General features: G+C 55.5%; 1 protein-coding gene across 1 annotated transcript; it reads right to left on the reverse strand.

Annotated features, from left to right (window-relative positions):
• On the reverse strand, positions 1-15,772 carry BPIFB2 (BPI fold containing family B member 2). The gene is made up of 15 exons (XM_036321241.1): positions 15,664-15,772; positions 13,364-13,457; positions 11,752-11,856; positions 10,897-11,043; positions 9,318-9,378; positions 7,639-7,699; positions 5,251-5,342; positions 4,822-5,007; positions 4,542-4,595; positions 3,823-3,997; positions 3,267-3,330; positions 3,070-3,115; positions 2,235-2,298; positions 1,841-1,917; positions 1-42 (listed from the first exon to the last, which is right to left on the reverse strand). The coding sequence occupies exons 1-15, from the start codon at positions 15,770-15,772 to the stop codon at positions 1-3; spliced, it is 1,377 nt and encodes a 458-aa protein (XP_036177134.1).
• Positions 15,773-18,610: the final 2,838 nt, after the last annotated feature.

Below are 18,610 nucleotides of genomic sequence, written 5' to 3' on the forward strand. Positions count from 1 at the left end.
TCAGTTCTGGTAGGAGAGTCCGCTGGATATCACCACGTAGCCCTGCAAGGCAAAGAAAACCATGAGTCAAGTCAGAGGCCACACAAGGCCCTGTAGGACCCCCAGCTATCCCATCAGCCTGGCTCTGAGTTCACGCTCTGTCACTCTTGCTGTGTGTCTCTGGGCTCAGATTTCTACTCTGTCACTAACAGCACCCACCTCGAAAATGCTGCTAGGAAGATGCTGCGAGACCACGCAGACAGAGCCCTCAGCATGGGGCTGCACTTGAAGCGTCCGTACATGGTCAGCACCATCTCTGCTTTATGACTGGGAGTCCAGACCATTGAGTATCTTCTCCAAACCCAAGTCTCCCAGCAGAGCCAGGCACTCCCCATAGGTCCTCTACTCTCTACAATGCACTGCAGAAATGTCCTGCAGGCCTGCTGATCATTCATTCATTCATTCATTCATTCAGCAAATCTTCACTGAGCCTTTACTGTGAGCGAAGCCCTGTGTCAGGTGCTGGGGGACCCAGCGGAGAACAAGCCAGACCAAGTTCCTACCCATCTGTAGCTCTTATGTGGTCCAATATGGTAGCCATTAGCCACATGTGGGTAATTACATTTAAATTAATTAAAATTAAATAAACTGTAAAATTCAGCTCCTCAGTTGTACTGGCCACATTTCAAGTGCCAAAGAGCCACATATGCCCAGTGGCTGATAGTGGCTACTGTGTTGGACAGTGCAGAGTTCCATCCTTGCAGAAAGTTCTATCGAACAGCGCTGGTCTAGGGACCTTTGACCTAAGACCCAGCTGCCTTGCCCTAGCCAGTTTGGCTCAGTGGATAGAGCGTCGGCTTGTGAACTGAAGGGTCCCAGGTTCGATTCCGGTCAGGGGCACATGCCCGGGTTGTGGGCTTGATCCCCAGTGGGGGACTTGCAGGAGGCAACCGATCCATGATTCTCTCTCATCATGGATATTTCTATCTCACTCTTCCTTCCTCTCTGAAATCAATAAAAATATATATCTGTATAAAAAGACCCAGCTGCCTGGATTTGTGGGTCAGCACTGACCATGCTTGCTTGGAGAAACCTTGGGGAAATCCCCACTAGTAGCCCTGGCTCTCTGTGCTCCTTTTTAGGGAGGTGGGTCACACAAGTGCCTTGAGATCGTAGTTCTTAAGCAGCAAGCGTATCCTCTCTGGAAAGACATCAGTGGGTCTCACTTGAGGAGGAGGGTGGTGAATAGCATACAGATTTTGGGCTTGAGGGACCTTGGCTAAGCTTTCTGTCCTGTGCATGTCTTGCTGAGTGAATTAGGAGGATATTAAACGTTTACGTCCCAGGTGAAGCAGAAAGAAGCTGTGGGATCTCACCCAGGCAGCTGTTTTGATTCAGTTTCACTCTGAGCCCACAATTTCTGATCAAGGAAAATGATTTTAGAAGGTTCCGAAGTACCTTCTCCCATCCAGCCTGCAGAGGTTTGTGTACAAAACCAAAAGGAGCCCCTTTGTCATCCTCCCCAGATACCAAAGGGGCTGTAACCACCCAGCGCACAGAGTCAAGGGACAACTGAAGGCCCCTGATTGTGGCCTGGTATGGTATTTGATGAGGACTTAAAGGGTGGGGGAAACCCTCCCACCAGCGGCTCTTGACATCCTGAATTTTCCATCTCATTGCAGCTAAGGATTCTTGGGGTGGTCGTGGCAGAAGCAGGGGGCACCCCCAGGCCTGGCTGACCTTGGGATCCCACTGTTTGCTTTAGCGGGGAGAGAGGGCAAGAGGTGATCCCCGTGTCTCGAAGCCCAGCCTCCCCCCAAAGGCCGAGGAGGCCCCTCTGGTCACACCCACAGCCTCTCACCTTGTGGACAAAGACCTCAGGAGTGACGTAGTGGAGGTTGACCACGTTGGGAAGGGCAACCCCCATGCCCAAGAGAGCTACAGGCAGGAAAAGAGAAACCAAGTTCAGCCGGAAGGCAGTGACAGAGCACTACCTGGAACCAGGTCTGTGCTCAAGTCCTCGTGTTTATACCTACTTTACAGAAGGGAAAATGGAGTCTTAGAAAGGGAAATCGTAGCTAAGATCACACAGCTGCTAAACAGCAGAGCCAAGATGTGCACATAGGCAGCTGGACTCCAGAGGCCACCCTCTTACCCTATGAGCCTGGGAGGCGGAAAGGGGCCGGATGGAGCCTGGAGTGGGTGTGGACAGGAGGGGTCTAAAGGGACCACAGGGAGGGGAGGGCAGGGCTCACCATTGAGGTGGTCCAGCAGGGGCTTCTCAAACACGTTGCCCACGAGTGCGTGTATTTGATCCGTCTGCAGCCGTGGAGCCAGGGAAGTGGGGGACCGTAGGTCCACCCCAGCAAGGATCCGGGACAGATGGACAGACAGGCCACACATGAACACACAGATGAACACACAGATGGCAGAGGCACGGGGGGAGGGAGGAGGGCAGGGCACCCTTGTCCTGGCTTCAAGCAGAGCCCAGCTACCCCCAGGGTTGGGTCCGCCTTCTGAGCACTAACTAGCACCCAGGAACCGCTAGCCTGAGAGGAGGCTGAGAGACCAGCGCTTGACTGACGGACACTCGCTCCTGGTGTGACCAACAGGTGACTGGCTGCCCTGTTGGTGCTGACTGACAGATGGACCAACCAATAGAAAGACTGATGGAGCATATAGACTTGCAGGCCAACGGACAAAGGGATGCATGGTGGCTGCTGGCCCAGCCATGTCACGTGACCGACGGAGCAGCCAATGCCATTTGATGCTGGCCTGTCCCGTTTACCCATGGCTTCAGTGATTCTTGGGCTGACAGGTCATCGACCACCAGGCAGAGTGACAGGCAGGCCAACTGACTGACCGCACTTAAGAACCAAGGCTGACTGACCAGCTGACCAGCTGACAGACATCATGGGAAAGACTGTCGGTGGGTGGACTTCTGACTGACCACTGCGGCCAAGCATCCCAGGAGGAAGCCTGGTTATGGTGGCACACACAGGTGCATGCGTGCACAAGCACACGTACACATGTACCCCTTTCCCAGGCTCATGGCCTGCCCCCCTCTGGAGACCCCGGCCCCATACTTACGTCAATGAAGCCCACATTGGAGGAGGCTACCGTGAGCTTGACGTCCCTGAAAGGGAAGCAGGAGGGTTAAGGAAGGGGCCTAGTGCCCACCACCCCGGTGCCATGACTGCCACATCCAAGGCTCCATGATGGGTAGTTGTGAGCCCACTGCACAGAGGAACACACTGAGGTTGCTGGGCCCAGGAGGCCTCACTTACCCCAACACAGATGTGGTCCCCTGAAGCTTCACCTTGGACACCGAGAGCTGGAGGCTAAGGTTTACTGCCTGGGTGAGTGGGGAGAGCGGGGTCAAAGGGCACAGGGCCAAGTGAGACCTTTCAGCTGGCCACCAGTGACCCCACCTCCCACCCATGCCCCCACTCATTCAGGTGTTTGTGAGGCACAGGCCAGTGGTGAACAATAACCAAAGCGACCAGATGGAATCCCTTCAGGGAGCAGTGGGTGCCATGAAGGCAGCGTGGTGGCGTGCAGAGGGCTGATAGGGACCATCTTTCTCCGGGTGGTCCCGGAAGGCCACCTAGATAGAGGAAGGCTACAGCATTTAGGCTGAAACCTGAAAGAAGAGAAGCCAGCCAGAGCAAGAGCCAGGGGAAGAGTATCCTCGGCACAGGGTATGGCCTGTGCCAAGGTCCTGAGGCAGAAATATTCTGGAACATTGAAGGAATAACAAGGAGACCAGTGTGGATAGAGCAGAGCAAATGAGGAGACTGACAACCAACGCCCTCCCTGCCAGCCCCACCCAGCCCAGCTCACTCACCACATCGAGGGAGAAAAGGGAGTGGAAAGCCGAGTTGGAGGCCGAGGCCAGGACCTCCACTAAGGGCTGCAGCCGCAGGGTAGCATTGTTGGTATGGAGTGTGGCCACAGGGGTGCCGCCCAGCCGCACCTTGAGCACCACGGGCATGGGCTCAGGGAACTGACGGGCCACCTGGGGAACCAGAGGGGAGAGAGGGAGGAGGCCACCTGGCGGCAAAGGCTGGCTGTGCTCTCCACTCATCATTCCTCTGCTGCTGGTCAAGCCATCATTTGTACATTAGTGGTTCACAGAGGGGGGCCATCCGAGGCCCCTGCCCTCAGGGATGCGGGTCTGATGGGACAATAAGCATAAAGAGAGGCATAGCCTGTGCAATCTGTGCCAGGAGGGAGGGAAGCTCGGAAGCCATGGAAGCTCAAGGAGCCTCCAGGGCAAGACGAGGGGTTTGGTCCTCCTCCAGGAGCTAATTCCCTAGCTTGGTTTTAAAGATGGATAAGGAAATGGAAGCAGAAAGACTACAAGCAGAGACCGTGCTTGGGCATTCTCCACAGAGGAGAAAACAGCATGGTGTCTGAGCAGGAGGGCCATGCCTGAGATGGAGGGGGTGCCGTTGAACCCCACTTGGGAGAGATATGAGCCAGTGGAGATCCCACAGCCTAGAGAGTCCCCCATCCCAATCCTGAGTCTTGACCCCAAAATGATCAGAAATGTTACCAACCTCGGGGATGATCTGGCCCAGCACAGAGGTGTTCAGCAGGTTGTCATCCGACTTCTGAAATCAGTCCCCCACGCGTGACAGCTTTCAGGGTGGCAGCTCCCCAAGCTAGGCCATGTCTTGCCTCCCCTCAACCCTCATTTAAACCTTCTACCAGCCTCCCTCTGGCCCCAAAGCTCCAGCCACCTCACCCACCCATGCTTTGGCCCCTGTGGGGTCTCCCCAGGCTGGTCCAGAGGGGCACCCCTACCCCACAGGCCCCCGACTGCAGGTTGACCCTCACCAGCTGTCCTGTGATGTCCATGTTGAGGGAACCAGCCTTCTGCAGCAGCAGGAGGGCAGAGTCAAACAGGTCCTGGGAGAGGCCCACGGTTGCCATGGCACCATTGGTGCCCACATGCTCTGGCAGCATAAAGGGGGTGGCATCCACGGGCAGGACGATGGGCTTGCCCAGAAGGAAGAGAACCGCCTATGGGGGTGGGGAGGGAAGGAACAGCAGCGGGGCATCAGCAGGGAGATGAGATGGCTCCATCACAGAACCTGGGCTCTGAGATGCCACCCATCCCAGGGCGCCATGTGTCCTGCTGCACACCTGGAATGCCATTCCAGGCCTTCTCTCCTCAACCCCCCTGCTCTCTTAGGACTCTTCCAGAACACCAAGGACTCCAGAGGCAACAAGCCTCCGGCTCTGGGATGACAAGGAGGCACTTACGTTGATATCCAAGGAAATGTAGTCCTCAGTGATGTTGGGCTTACTGACCATGAAGTAGCGGATCTGGGACTCAGGACCCACAGGCTTCAGGCCTGAATGAAACCAGAATGAAGAAGAACAGATGGCACACTTAGCCTCATCGATCCGGAAAACTCAGTCACCCGCTCCCTTGTTTAGCCGGACCCAGGCCGAGGAACAAACGCGGTGGGAAATGGCCCCTGAGCAAGCAAACTGAAGTTGCCAAGTGCGCACCCACGATTCGGCCGCTCGCGGCCTGTTGATTCCTAGTGTAGACACAACTCTAACAGTTTTAGTTTCCGCTTCCCAGTCAATGGAAGACTAAAGACCCCAAATCAGAAGGAAAGAGACAGGTCGCACGAGGTACAAACACCCCCGCCAACGGCAAGAAGGAGCCACGGAAAAGAAGAGAGTTCACATTTACCAAGGTCCAGACATCTGACTTACACTCTCTCATTCTGTCCTCACCACAGTCCTGTCAGGTTAGGAGTCCATTTCTCTCTCTCTCTCTCTCTCTCTCTCTCTCTCTCTCTCTCTCTCTCTCTCACAAACACACACACACACACACACACACACACACACACATACGTGTGTACGCGCACAAAGTTTGGTGAGTTCAGTTGTGTCCAGGATTGTATACCAGGTCCATCCAACTCCGAAGCTACACTCTCTCCCCCTACTCACACTGCCTCCTACAGGCACTCAAAAGGCACAGTACCAGCCCCAGGGTTGTGTTAGATGCAAACCCCTGTCTCAAAGGCAAAGCAAACCAATTGTCAAGTGCAGCTACCAATAATCACCAGCTCTGGATCTCACAGTCAATGACAGCAGCATGGGAGAAACACCAGAATCCCAGGCAAAGCCATGGGATAGGAGAAAGTGTGCCTCAGATAGGAGCAGCTTCCAAAGAGGCTGGGGCGGGGGCGAGGGCCAGGGGGGCGAGGGCCAGGGGGGCGAGGGCCAGGGGGGCGAGGGCCAGGGGGGCGAGGGGTGGACAGAGAAAGCCCTGGCTTATGCGCAGGGCTCACCGAGAACCTGTCAACAAGGATGCACTCTCTGATCTGTGTGGCGACGGGCAGGCAGGTCATTGCCAGGTGGTTCTTAAATGCTGATAAACATTTAAACTGCTAAAAAGAAAATGAGGCTGACCTACTCTCATAGCTTTTAGTTTCAGATTGTAAGATGAGGTCCTGACGGAGCCTTGCTTCAAGCGAACTGTGGCCACCTTTCTAAGTGGACTGTGCTTTGTGGCTACCAGTCCCTGGGACTCCGTCTGAGGGAGTGGGAGGTGTGGGGTGGTGGGGAAGAGACCAGTGACTGGTGGGAGTTGGTAGGTACACGGGAGGATGTTAGAGGTGTGAGACTCGGTGTCAGGAGCTCCCCAAGGGCAGTGCCTGCTCATTAACAGGCCTCCCCTGTCTCCCTGCTCCCCTCCCCAACCAGTGCTCCTGGAACCACCCCCAGGGAGCCACTTACACTAAAAGCCTCATCTCAGGATCTGTTCCTGGGGGGTGAGCCTAAGACAGGGTCTCCACTAGTAACTCCTAGTGCTCCCTGGTAATGAGGACCCCTAGGAAAACCAGAGGCAGGACAAGCCCCGCAGGAAGTGGAGAGAGGGAGCTGTGACTCTGGATGGTGGTGGCCCCTGAGGGGGAACAGGAGAGGGGCACTTGGGAGCAGAAGAGCTGGAGTTCTGTTGAGCACCTGCTGAGCTGGAGGAGCCTGTGGGACCCCCAGGAGGAACGGAATATAAGGACCTGAGCCCTGAAAGGGGGAGAGGTAGAGAGTCCAGCAAGGAAGGTGGGAGATGTGGGAGCACAACCAGGGGAGCAGGGGTCTCTGACTCTCCAGACTGGGGAGGAGGCCATTGCAAATTGCATGTACTCCCCTACACACACACGCGCACACACACACACACACACACACACACGCATACATGCACTAAACATTCAAAGACATTCTAGAATTTTTGAGACTCCCAGATTCCATCAATAATTGTTCAGTCAGCCTGGCCAGCGTGGCTCAGTGGTTGAGCATCGACCTATGAACCAGGAGGTCATAATTCAATTCCCGGTCAGGGCACATGCCCAGGTGTGGTCTTGATCCCCTGTGAAGAGCGTGCAGGAGGCAGCCGACCAATGATTCTCTCGCATCATTAATGTTTCTATCTCTTTCTCTCTCCCTTCCTCTATGAAATCAATAAAAATATATTTTAAATAATAATAATAATAATAATTACTGTTCAGTCATCCTACAACTTGACCTCCCAGCAGTCTACCCTGATCCAGAGCGGGGATCTTGATGGGTGTTAAGGGCCTCAGAGGGTTTCAGGTGTCCCCCTCTGTCTCCCCCTGGACTCCCAGGTCTTACCAATTAAAGTTCCCAGGTGGACATTGAGGCCCTGCACGAGGTTGGAGACACTCAGACACAGCTGCGACAAGACAGAGGAGCCTGGGTTAGGGCGGCACTCGGGGCTGGAGGAGGCAAGTGGGGAGGGTCTAGGGTCCCAGTCTGGAAGCCTCTCCAAACTGGACCCCAAGGCTTGGAATCCCTTCCTTCCTCCACCACCAGTGGGCATCTTCAGGCACCTCATGTGAGCACCGGGGAGTCAGAGGGGAAGCTGGGGCCCCTGGGCACCGAGGAAAGAACAGGACTGTAGAGGACAGCAGAGGTGGCCAAAGCAGGGCCTGGGCAATTGAGGCAGGGAGCCTGCTGCATAGAGGACCAACTGGTGGAAGGATGCTACCCATGGTGGAAGCAGGTCAGGGAGACCAGTGTTCTCCTGAGCAGAGTGGGCAGCCAGAGAAGCGTATTAAGCTGAGGTCACTGTGATAGGAGGTGGGGCAGAGGAGAGGCTGCAAGGCCGGGGGTGGTCACTGTCTGGTCCAGGCTAGAGCTGGTGAGGCTGGCCAGGCATGGCCAGGAGGCAGAGGAGAGGGCCAGGTCAGGCTGTGCCTCCTTCAGCCCTCGAACCTCAGTTTTCTCATCTGCAAGATGGGGGGATGGCACGCAGAGGGTTATTTTAGTCTCTGCTCCTGCCTCTTAAAGGAGGTGGGGATGCGGTAGGAAGGGGCAGAGATGGAGAACCGGCTCCTGTCAGCAGTGGGCCCAAGTCAGCCACAGGCAGCTCATGACAAGAGCTAAAACAGTAACAGTGGCAGCATCACTCACATTGCCCAGACTGTCCTGACTTCTCCATGGAAGTTAATGCACTTAACCCCACAGCCAGCCCACCTCTGCATTGGAGATGTGGAATCGGGGCAGAGGGAGGTTAGGCAACTTGTCCAAGGATCGCAGCTGAGGGGAAGGGGAATTCGAACCTAGGCCACATCTGGCTCCAGGGCCCATGCTCTTATTCGTTCTCATTTTCACGGCCACATGGCCCTGAGAGCACCATCCCCATCCCACCCTCTCGCATGAGATTGGGGCTGGCCCAAGAGAATGAGCCTCCTTCACTGCCACCCTCAAACCGCCCTTGTTTGGGCTTCCCCATCACTGCCCTGGACGCCTCTTTCCTGCTCTCACAGGGAAAGTCGGGGAGCCCCCTCAAGGCCTTCAAAAAGAAAAAAAAGCAGCAACCACCACAATCCCCCCTGTGCCTGCATCACCCCCTGTGCCTGCATCCCCCCCCCCGTGCCTGCATTCCCCCCCCCGTGCCTGCATCCCCTGTGCCTGCATCCCCCTCTGTGCCTGCATCCCCCTGTGCCTGCATCCCCCCCCCGTGCCTGCATCCCTCCTGTGCCTGCATCGCCCCCCCGTGTCTGCATCCCCCCTGTGCCTGCATCCCCCCTGTGCCTTCAACCCCCTGTGGCTGCATCCCCCCTGTGGCTGCATCCCCCCTGTGTCTGCATCCCCCTGTGCTTGCATCCCCTGTGCTGCACCCCTGTGCCTGCATCCCCCTGTGCCTGCATCCCCCTGTGTCTGCATCCCCCCTGTGCCTGCATCCCCCCCTGTGCCTGCATCCCCCCTGTGCCTGCAATGCCCCTGCATTCACGCCCACTGAGGACAGTGATGCTTTCCTTCCCCAGAGACCCACCAGGAGTGTTTACCTTGTTGTACAGGACGGCTCTGATGTGTTTCTGCACCTGGACCAGCAGCGCAGGGGGCGCACTAAGGAAGAGACACGGACAGGGCCCTGAGCTCCGGCCGGTGCGCTTGGGGCTGTCTCTTTTGGCAAAGCCACAGTCTGGGAGTGGCGTCTCTCCCTCGGTCAGGGGCCAGTGATCCCCATTCCACACCTGCCATGGGCTGGACACAGTGCTGGCACAGTTGCCCCATAGATGAGGAAACTGAGCCTCAAAGAAGAGGTCGTTGGTCTCAAGGTTTGGAAGTGGCTCAAGGCTTGAGACGTGAAAATGAGGCTACGCTTTGGGGAGACAGACAGGGCATTGGGAAAGCTGGGCCCCCCATGTCCGTGGCCACTCGAAGCCCAGTGAAGCAGGGCGCTTCCCGCTTGGGGTCCAGGTCTCTGTTAGAAAGTCCCTCCCTGGCTCTGGGCCCGTCCCCTCTGAACAATGAGTGGTGGGTCTAAGTCCATGGTCGGCAAACTGTGGCTCTTCCTAAGCCTTAGGTGTACCCGAATTAACTTAATAACAATGTACCTACCTATATAGTGTAAGTTTTAAAAATTTGGCTCTCAAAAGAAATTTCAGTCGTTGTACTGTTGACATTTGGCTCTGTTGACTAATGAGTTTGCCGACCACTGGTCTAAGTTGATGTGTCTCCACAGGGATTCCTAGGAAACCTGCTAAAATGTTGCTCCGAGCTGCCGCCCAAACTCACTCAAGTGCCCCTGGGGGAGGTGGGAGAATGGCATCTGCACTTTTGATGCCATCAACCTCGGGGATTCCATTCTGTGAACAGCCACCACGCGCGAGGACTGTGAAGGGATGTGAGTCCCACGTGATGCCCATGGGACACAAGCATGAATGAATTTATACCCAACTCTTCTCTGGGAAAAAGTCCCGTCTGAAGTGCTCACCGGCCTCAGTGAGCCCTGCCCACGTGTGGGAAGGTGGCGACGTAATGCAGCGGATTCACAAGCAGTAGGTTAGTCAGCCTGTGGGGGGTTGAACTCCACCATTTGCCAGCTGTGTGATCTCAGGCAAGTCACTTAACTGCTCTGCGCCTCAGTTTGTCATTCTGTAAAATGAGGGCAGTGCTGGCGCGCTCCTGGTGGGGTTACTGTGAGACAGAAAGGGCCTGGACCGGGCCCGGCACACAGCAGGCACTCTGGTGGCGGGAGCTGCTGCTAGCTTTCGATGAGGACATGAACGGGCCACCTGACACAGGGAGAGCTTGGCAGGAGCCCGCTCCCCTGAGCCTCAGGCTCCCCATCTCTGCAGGGAGGGGCAGCCCTCTGAAATCCCCAAAAGAGGCATCAGCCCAGAATCCTTTCAAATATAGTATGTTTGTGTGCATTGTCACACGGTGCAGGGCTGGGAGGCGGAGGGGACACGGCAGGGGCTGCATACTCACTGTGTGACCTTGGGCAAGTCCTTCCCCCTCTCTGAGGCTCAGTGTGCTCAGCCATGAAACAGGTGTGATACTGGAGATCTAGGCCCGTTGTGGCGATTGGATGAAGGCTTGAGCAGGAAGCTCAAGAATGGTCGCAGCCCAGGCACCCACCTGTGACTGCCGTCTAACACGATGGCTTTGTTGAAGAGTGAGAAGCAGGAGGAGATGCTGACCACGGGGGTCCCGATGGAGCCCTGGTCCACACGGGCATCCGCCAGCAGCACCGCGGGCAGGATCAGCTCCAGGGGCTCTGGGACGCTACGGAGATGCCATTCTTGAGCCCCACCGCCCAGCAGAGCCCAAGCTGACCAATGCGAGATCCTGTAAACCCACAGCCCAAGCCTGCCCCCCACTCAGCACAAAATGACCCCTGAGTGCCCCAAACTCCACTCAGGGTCACAGACGTTACTCAGGGTCACGCCTATACTTAGTGGGTAGGTATGAACTCTGGCTCCCCATACCCTCTCACCACAAGACCCTGGGCCAGTCATTCCCCACGCTGAGCCTCAGCTTCCTCTTCTGCAAAGTGGGCATAAGATTGGGGCACCGATCTCACAGGGTTTTCCATGAGGTAGTCATATGAAAACACCCTGCCTGCAGCCTGGCCCTCAGTAAGCCTAATAAAAGGGTAGTGTCAGGACAGAGGAGTTAAAATAAGAGATCTCTCTGAAGGCCCAGCTCCTAGTTTGAAACTTACTAGTAAACTTACTAGTAAATTATTTCTGATGCACAGAAATGATTCTCATAGTTAAGTTTATTGAGCACCTATTATGTGCCTTGCACTGTGAAAGGGGGGCGTAATTTTCATTACAGCAATGAATCCCTTCGCTTCAACCCTCATAGTCCTGCTGCGAAGATTCATCCCATTTTACAGAGGAGAAAACTGAGGGCTGGAAAAGTGAAATGACTCTGATTATCCCTGAAAATCCTCCTTCCCTGCCCCCCGCAACAAGGACACTCACTCACCGAAAGACCTTGATAGTAAAATTGGCTGCTGCGAACAAGCGTACCCCAACACCATCAACGAATTTCAGCTGAAGGCGGAGCACCTGGACATTCAGAATCTGGACCCTGCAGGGTAGGAGTGGAGGTGACAAGGCAGCTCCCATGAAACCATGGAATCGACTCTGGGGTGGGTACTCTGAGCCAGACCCATACCCACACTGTCGATGTTATAAAGAACGCCTTCGGAAACACGGGATGAGGAATAGGCAGTGAGTTCTCATCTTAGGGGCATGCGAGCCATGCATGGGCAACCGGGTTGTAAGAAAAAGACGCAGAGAGCACCCTAGCACTGGACGGGAATGGGGTGAGATGATTTCTCAGGTCTCGGAGGGATTTTAGTGTCTGGCTGAGGTCTGGAAAGCTGGGAAGGTGGGGAAAGAAAGACTTCAAGGTCCACAGACGGCAGAAACACTCCCTATACCATTCTAGCCAACAACTTGGGCTTGGAGCCCTCCCACAATGGAAAACTCACTCCCTTCAAAGCTGTCTATTCTGATTGCTAAGTACTTTTCAAGTAGCCTATAATTTCTCCTTTTTTTTTTTTTCTAAATGAAAGTCATTTTTTTTCCCTGCATAGTAGTGAGGGGCAGGTGATTCAGACACTACAAATGGTATAAATTTTAAAAGTCACATCAAAACTCCACCCTCAAAACCCTCACTCTTAGCACTTGGGTAACATGCCTCCATCCTTAGGCCACAGGCTGACCTAGAACCTGCTTCTTTTCACTTGACAACCGCCTGGGATGTGTTCCCACATCTACAAACAACAACCCTCAGCATTATATCTAAACTAGAGGCCCAATGCACGGAATTAGAGCAAGAGTAGGCCTTGCAGCCGTGGCTGCCTCGGTCCTCCCTCACAGCTGCAGGTGGCGGCCTGGATCCCTCCCTTGCAGCCGCTGCAGCCATGGCTTTGTCCCGGCTAATTAGCATATTACACTTTTATTATTATAGATAGCAGTCTGCTGTCTGTGGTGTGGCCAGAATGCACATCATTTAGGAATCTTGATTTGGGGTATTGATGTCGTGCCTAGTTCTCCACCATTACCAGCCAGCCGCGGGGCCTCAAACTGGGGGTCTCTCCAGCTGCTCTTTTACCCACCCAGTGTTTTAAAGTTTTAAAATGTTTAATAAGTTTCCATCATTCAAAAATTGATAGATTTTATAACTTCTCTCAGGAATCCAAAGATCTGGCAAGAGTGAGTCTGTGCACCCACGTGGATGGGGTCGACTGGCCCAGCCCCTCCCTGTCGTTGTCATTGAGTCTCAATGCACTACAAAGGGGTGTGGAGGTAAAGTAGACTCAGGCTTGTGTCCTAAATTCCATGTCTAGCTTTTGGAGGAAGGAACCAAGGGTCCCGCCAGCCCTGGGGACCCAGTCTTGGCCCCTAGGAGCAAACATCTACCAATTCAGAGGCACGAGTCCCCTGTGTCCATCTTGGGCCCATCTCCTAAGTCCTCCTGTGACCACTCACCTCGTGGGTGGGAGTGTCTAGCCTGGTGAGGGAAGCACTCCCTATAGACTGGGGGGCTGGAACAATCGTCCCAGTGGTGAGAGGACGGGAGCACTCACCTGGCGGGCCGGAGCACCTCTCCACTCCGGTCCAGGAAATGCGGGACAGTGACCTGCATGGCCCGCTGGAGAGGGGCTTTTCCTGATTCAGACACTGTGGGGCCAGAGCAGGGCGAGGTTAGGCTGCTCTCCGGAGCCCCCGGGGAGACCACACCACCCGCCATCTGCCCCGGGGCCTGAGCGGAGAGGCCTCAGAGACTGGAAGGGGAGGGCTTGTCACGGGGCAGATGGAGGCCAGCTGACTCCCCATGAGCCTCTTCGGGTCACTGCTCACACCAGGCCCGAAAGGCATGCCTTTCCCCTCTCTCTGTCTCTCCAAATCCCACTTGTTCGACGCCACTCCCCAGAAACAATAACATCCTTGGCCCTTTTCCAAGACTCTGATGGGGTCCCACCTCCTCTGGAGCCCCGACAAAGGAGCTTCCCAATCAAACAGGGGCGGGGTGGTCTGGGGGCTGGGGGCTGGGGGCTGGGGGCTGAGAACTCTGGAGTCCCACCAGTTCTGGGTGCAAGTCTCAGTTCTGCTCCTCTCTGTATGGCTGTTCTGTGCCTCCGTTTCCTTGCCTGTAAGTTGGCAGTGATGATAATGGCACCCGTCACTTAGGGTCCTTGTGACGGCTCAGCACACAATTCATGTTAGCTCTCCCCGTTGCTGTGCATGTTTTGGGATAACAGTGGCTGCCATTCTATAAGCCTCCTTTGTGCCAGGCTGTTCCTCACAGCTCTATGCCGTAGGTACTGTATTATGCCCAGTTTACCAAGAGCTGAGGACACCTGGCGAGGAGAAGTCAGACCGGGGCCAAAACACCTGGCGCCCCAGGCCCTGGGTTTCCTCACACACCTGTACTGCTGGGCCAAGGGAGGTGCTGACTAAATGGGAGTGGAATTAAAAGACGGGGGTGGTGCTGCGAGAGAGCACCATCAAATGAAGGGTTGAGAGGCCCCGACTCCGCTCAGACTCACTGTGGGACCTGGGGGAGTCCCGGGACCTCTCTGGGCCTCGGTTTCCCCAGACCCAAGCACAAAGGCAGTGGTCTCTAGGGCCCCAGTGCCCTGTTCTCCAGCCTGACCTCTGTGGCTGAGCCGAGGCTCACACCAGGCCTCTGGACTGCCTCTACAATGCATTCTTGCCCTCTGGGGCTTTCGGAAGGAGATGGAGGACACTGTTAAGAAGCCACCCAGCCTGGCCGTAGAAAGAGGTGGGTAGGGCATGGGCCTCCTGCCAGATTTCCGCCCAGAACAAACACAGGCAGGTGCACCTGGAGGCTCTCCAGACAAAGGAGGCTCACATGGGCGAGGTGGGGAGAAGGTGCCGGCGGAGGGCACTGGCCTCGTGTCCCTGCCCAAAGGCATCCGTGCCTGGGACCGCGTGCCAGTCACACCGTAACACGGATCACTGACCCCTTTCATCACCTGTCCATCTGCCCAGATACAAGGTGCTGAAAGGCTGTGTAAGCGTCAGGGGACCCTGCTGCCTCCCTGAGCCACTGTCTCACTGCTTCATGGCCTGGGCCACTGACCATCCTTTCTACTCTCTGTCCCGAGTCCCTCACGCTGTAGTCTGGCCTCAGGAGAAACAGCTTCTGATTTCTCACCCCTAACCCAGCTTCAAGACCTCGAAAGCCTCCCGGGGCAGCTGGGAGACAGCTTTTGTCCCTCCCTGGGCCTAGGTTTCCTCATTGTGCCTTCCCCAGGGGGTGGGATGGGGTCATAGGACAGAGGCCTGGGTTGGGCCGGGCGAGGGGATAGTTCTTCTCACTGTGAGCCCAGCAGGGATCTAACTCCAGAACGCGCCCCCAGTGCCATGCTAGACATGCCTTCCCCGGCACGCATGTACACACAGACACCCCCATGCACACATATGGCCACAAACACCTCCATGCACCATGGCATTTGCACACACACCCATGATTAGGCACCCACCCGACACTCGAGTACACATGAGGATACATCTCCATGAATTTTCAAACTTACACACAGACACACACACAAGCAAAAGTTGCCAAACTGACCCATGCCTACCCCACTTAGGCCCGCGAGCACAATCATGAGGGCACACTGGCATATGGGGCACGACATACGCCCCACTCATGCATTCACGTAATATTTGTTGAGAAGCACTGTGTCAGAAATGGTTTGGGACCCAGGGGCACAGTGACAGGTAAGATCCGGGTCCTCGGCGGCCTTTGAGATCATAGGAACATGCACACACTTAGAATTGTACATACATGCTGACATGGACTCACTCGCACATGCTCGTGACAGACACGCATGGGACAGCACAGCAGCACCTCTCTTACCGTAGCTCAGCATCGCCTTGTTGAGTCTGACCACGGTGCTTGGCATGGAGGCGCCGACCACGGGCAACAGCAGCGCCAGCAGCAGGCCCAGCCTGCATGTCCGAGCCATGGCAGTCCGTGTCCTGGTCGCTGCCCCCCAAAAATCTGTGGGCTGGGGTGGGGACAAGCATCAGGGAGCTTGTCCAGATCCCACTCCTAGCTAGAGGTCAAAAGCCCTGAATGGCCATCCCAGTCCCACCCCAGGCCGCACACACAGGTTTGCATCTCGGCGTTGGAAGAATCACCTTCCCCAGCCTGCTTTGTCAGCAACCACGAGGGATCTGGGTTGGAAATGGCCCCTAGGCCCAGAGAAGACATGGCCTTGCCTACAGCCACACAGAAAATGGGGACCCAAGCCATGCCGAGGAGGATGGTGAGACTCACAGATGGGGAGACTGAAGTCCAGGCCCACCACCCTGGGGCCCAGGGCTGTGTCACCTGATGCCGGGAGTCAGCCCTGTGTGACAGCCCATTCTGGGGTCCAGCTGTCCAAACCCAGCCAGGGGAGGGCCTGGGGTGGCTCCTGTCCCCATCTTGTTCTGTGTCAAGTAAGGAATGTCCAGAAAGTGGGCCTCTTCACCACCCCCTTGCCCCTCCCAACCCCAGCCCAGCCAAGTGGCAGATCTGTGTCCAATTCAGGGAGAGGAAGCTAGGTGAGAATGAGCGGCCACTGCTCAGCTGGGCTTGAGTCCCAGTGGGGAGCACTTCCCCAGAGTCCCACAGCAAGAGCAGCAATGGGCCCTTCTGCAGAAGGCGGCTGAAAGTAGTGTCCCCACCGAACAGATGGAGAAGTTGAGGTTCCTCCTTGGAAGAGTGCCAGCCCCTCCTGAGTCCTACCTCAGGCAGTTCCTGGGACAGGTGGACTGCCAGCCCCAGACAAGCCCTCAACTGCCCCAGGCAGGTAGGGGAGCTGCTTTATAGGCTCCCTGGTATGCAGCGCCTCCTGGGAAGGGATGTGGGGAGGGACAGGTTTGCTTGTGGTTGCAAGTGTTTTCCCTGCAAACATGGCCTGTGCCAAAGTGTCTTATCCCACACGGGCAGTGGGGCTGCCACGTCGCTGCCCCGGATGCCAACCACTGCAAGACCCTGGGTTGGGCAGCTGTGGGGCCCTGAATGGCACGAGATCTCTGGAAGGAGGTCTGCTCCCAGTTGGGTCCTCTCATCACTCCAGCCAGGCCTGGCCAGGCCCAGGAAGGAGAGAATGCTCAAGGTCAGGGGATGGCTGCAGTCACCTCTCAGGCCCGTGCCTCCAAACTGGCCCAGAAACATGACCCTTTTAGGGTGAGCAGGAGGCTACCTGAGCCCTGATCCTCATCAGGCACTGAGCCCTAAGTCAGAAGACAACAGACGAGAGGGTGTGAATGATCCAGTCCCCACTACTTAACATCCCAAACTCTCTCCAAATGCAATTATTGGTCATGTTTATTAGCATCAGAGGAAAGAGTGTTTGTGTGTGAGTGTAAACATGGAAAGGGCGTGTTGACACACTGGTTTATGGTGTTACATGCCTGTTTACATGACCCTACATGGGTGCAGGTGTGGAAAGTTATGTGTACAGTATGTATATGTGGGCTTTGTATACTGAGTATGTCTGTGGGTCTGTGTATACATGGTATTAGTGCATGTGTGTATATGTACATATGTATAGCAGACTGTTTCATGGTAGTGGGAATGTATGTGTGTTTGTGTGTATACATGCATGTGGACATAGGAGGTGATGGCATGACTGCAGGCAAGGCCCCTTCATGTCTCTGTATGGCTCACCCGGGATACAGATACAAGGGATCTGGGCCTCCCCCCACTCCAGAGCCCTCCATGACTCCCACTGACTCCATACCAGCCCAAATCCCAGGCCCAGAGCCCAGGCCCACCCTGTGCTGGGTCCCCACTAGAGCCCACAGACACCAGTGAGCTCTCCCTTGAGAGGCCAGAGCTCACACGGACCAGCCCTGTCTCCAGCCAGGGTCCCTATCCTATTCTATAGGCAAAAAGGAATGAGAAGCTCCAGTTGCACACTCCCTAACCCCCTAATCCTAGCCTCAGTGTGTTCACCAGTGCATAAGACCAGAACTCCTGGCCCTGGCTGTAGGGAGACAAACAGCAGACTCAGTGGAGAGGGCCACAAATATTGACAGAAGCCACTCTCAGTGTTTGCTCTTAGCGCGAACGCTTCCTCTCCCTCCGCATTTCCAGCACAGGGGACGCTGAGGGACAGCCAGGAGACACAAAAGAGGGAGATTCCCACCAGCCCCTCCTCCCTACAGCAGGGCAAGCACCGTCCAGTGGCACCCTATGTGCAAGGTGTCCCCCAGGGACGGGAGCTGGTTCTGCTCACTCCTGCAGCCAGTGCCTGGAACACTGAGGTGCTTAGTAAGTATTTGTTGAATTATTAAATGAATGTACAATTGTTAAGACCCTTGTACCCATTATAATGGCAACATTTCAGGGTTTCCCCTTCACCAAATATTCTTGAGAGTACTGTATTAGTTTCCTAATGCTGCTATAAAAATAACAAACTTAGTGACTTAAAATACGAACTGTCTTACAGTTCTGGAGGTCAGAAGTCCAAACGGGGTCTCCCTGGGCTAGAATCGGGGTATTGGCAGGGCTTTGTTCCTTTCCAGAGGCTCTATTTCCTTGCCTTCATTCCTTGGCCCCTCGCCCCTTCCTCCATCTTCACAGCCAGCAAGCTGAGCTGAGCGTCCCCCGGGCTGCCATCTCTCTCCCCCCTTGCCTTCCTTTTCCACTTAGAAGGACCCTCGACAACCCTGGGCCCACCTGGACAATCTAGGATATCCTCCCATCTCAAGGTCAGCTGATTAGCAACCTTAATTCCATCTGCAAGCTTTAATTGCCCTTTGTATGAAACCAAACGTATTCTCATGTTCAAGTTGTAGTACACAGGCCT

The sequence above is a fragment of the Myotis myotis genome, unplaced genomic scaffold (assembly GCF_014108235.1).
Source record: "Myotis myotis isolate mMyoMyo1 unplaced genomic scaffold, mMyoMyo1.p scaffold_m19_p_9, whole genome shotgun sequence".
Classification (NCBI taxonomy): Eukaryota; Metazoa; Chordata; class Mammalia; order Chiroptera; family Vespertilionidae; genus Myotis; species Myotis myotis.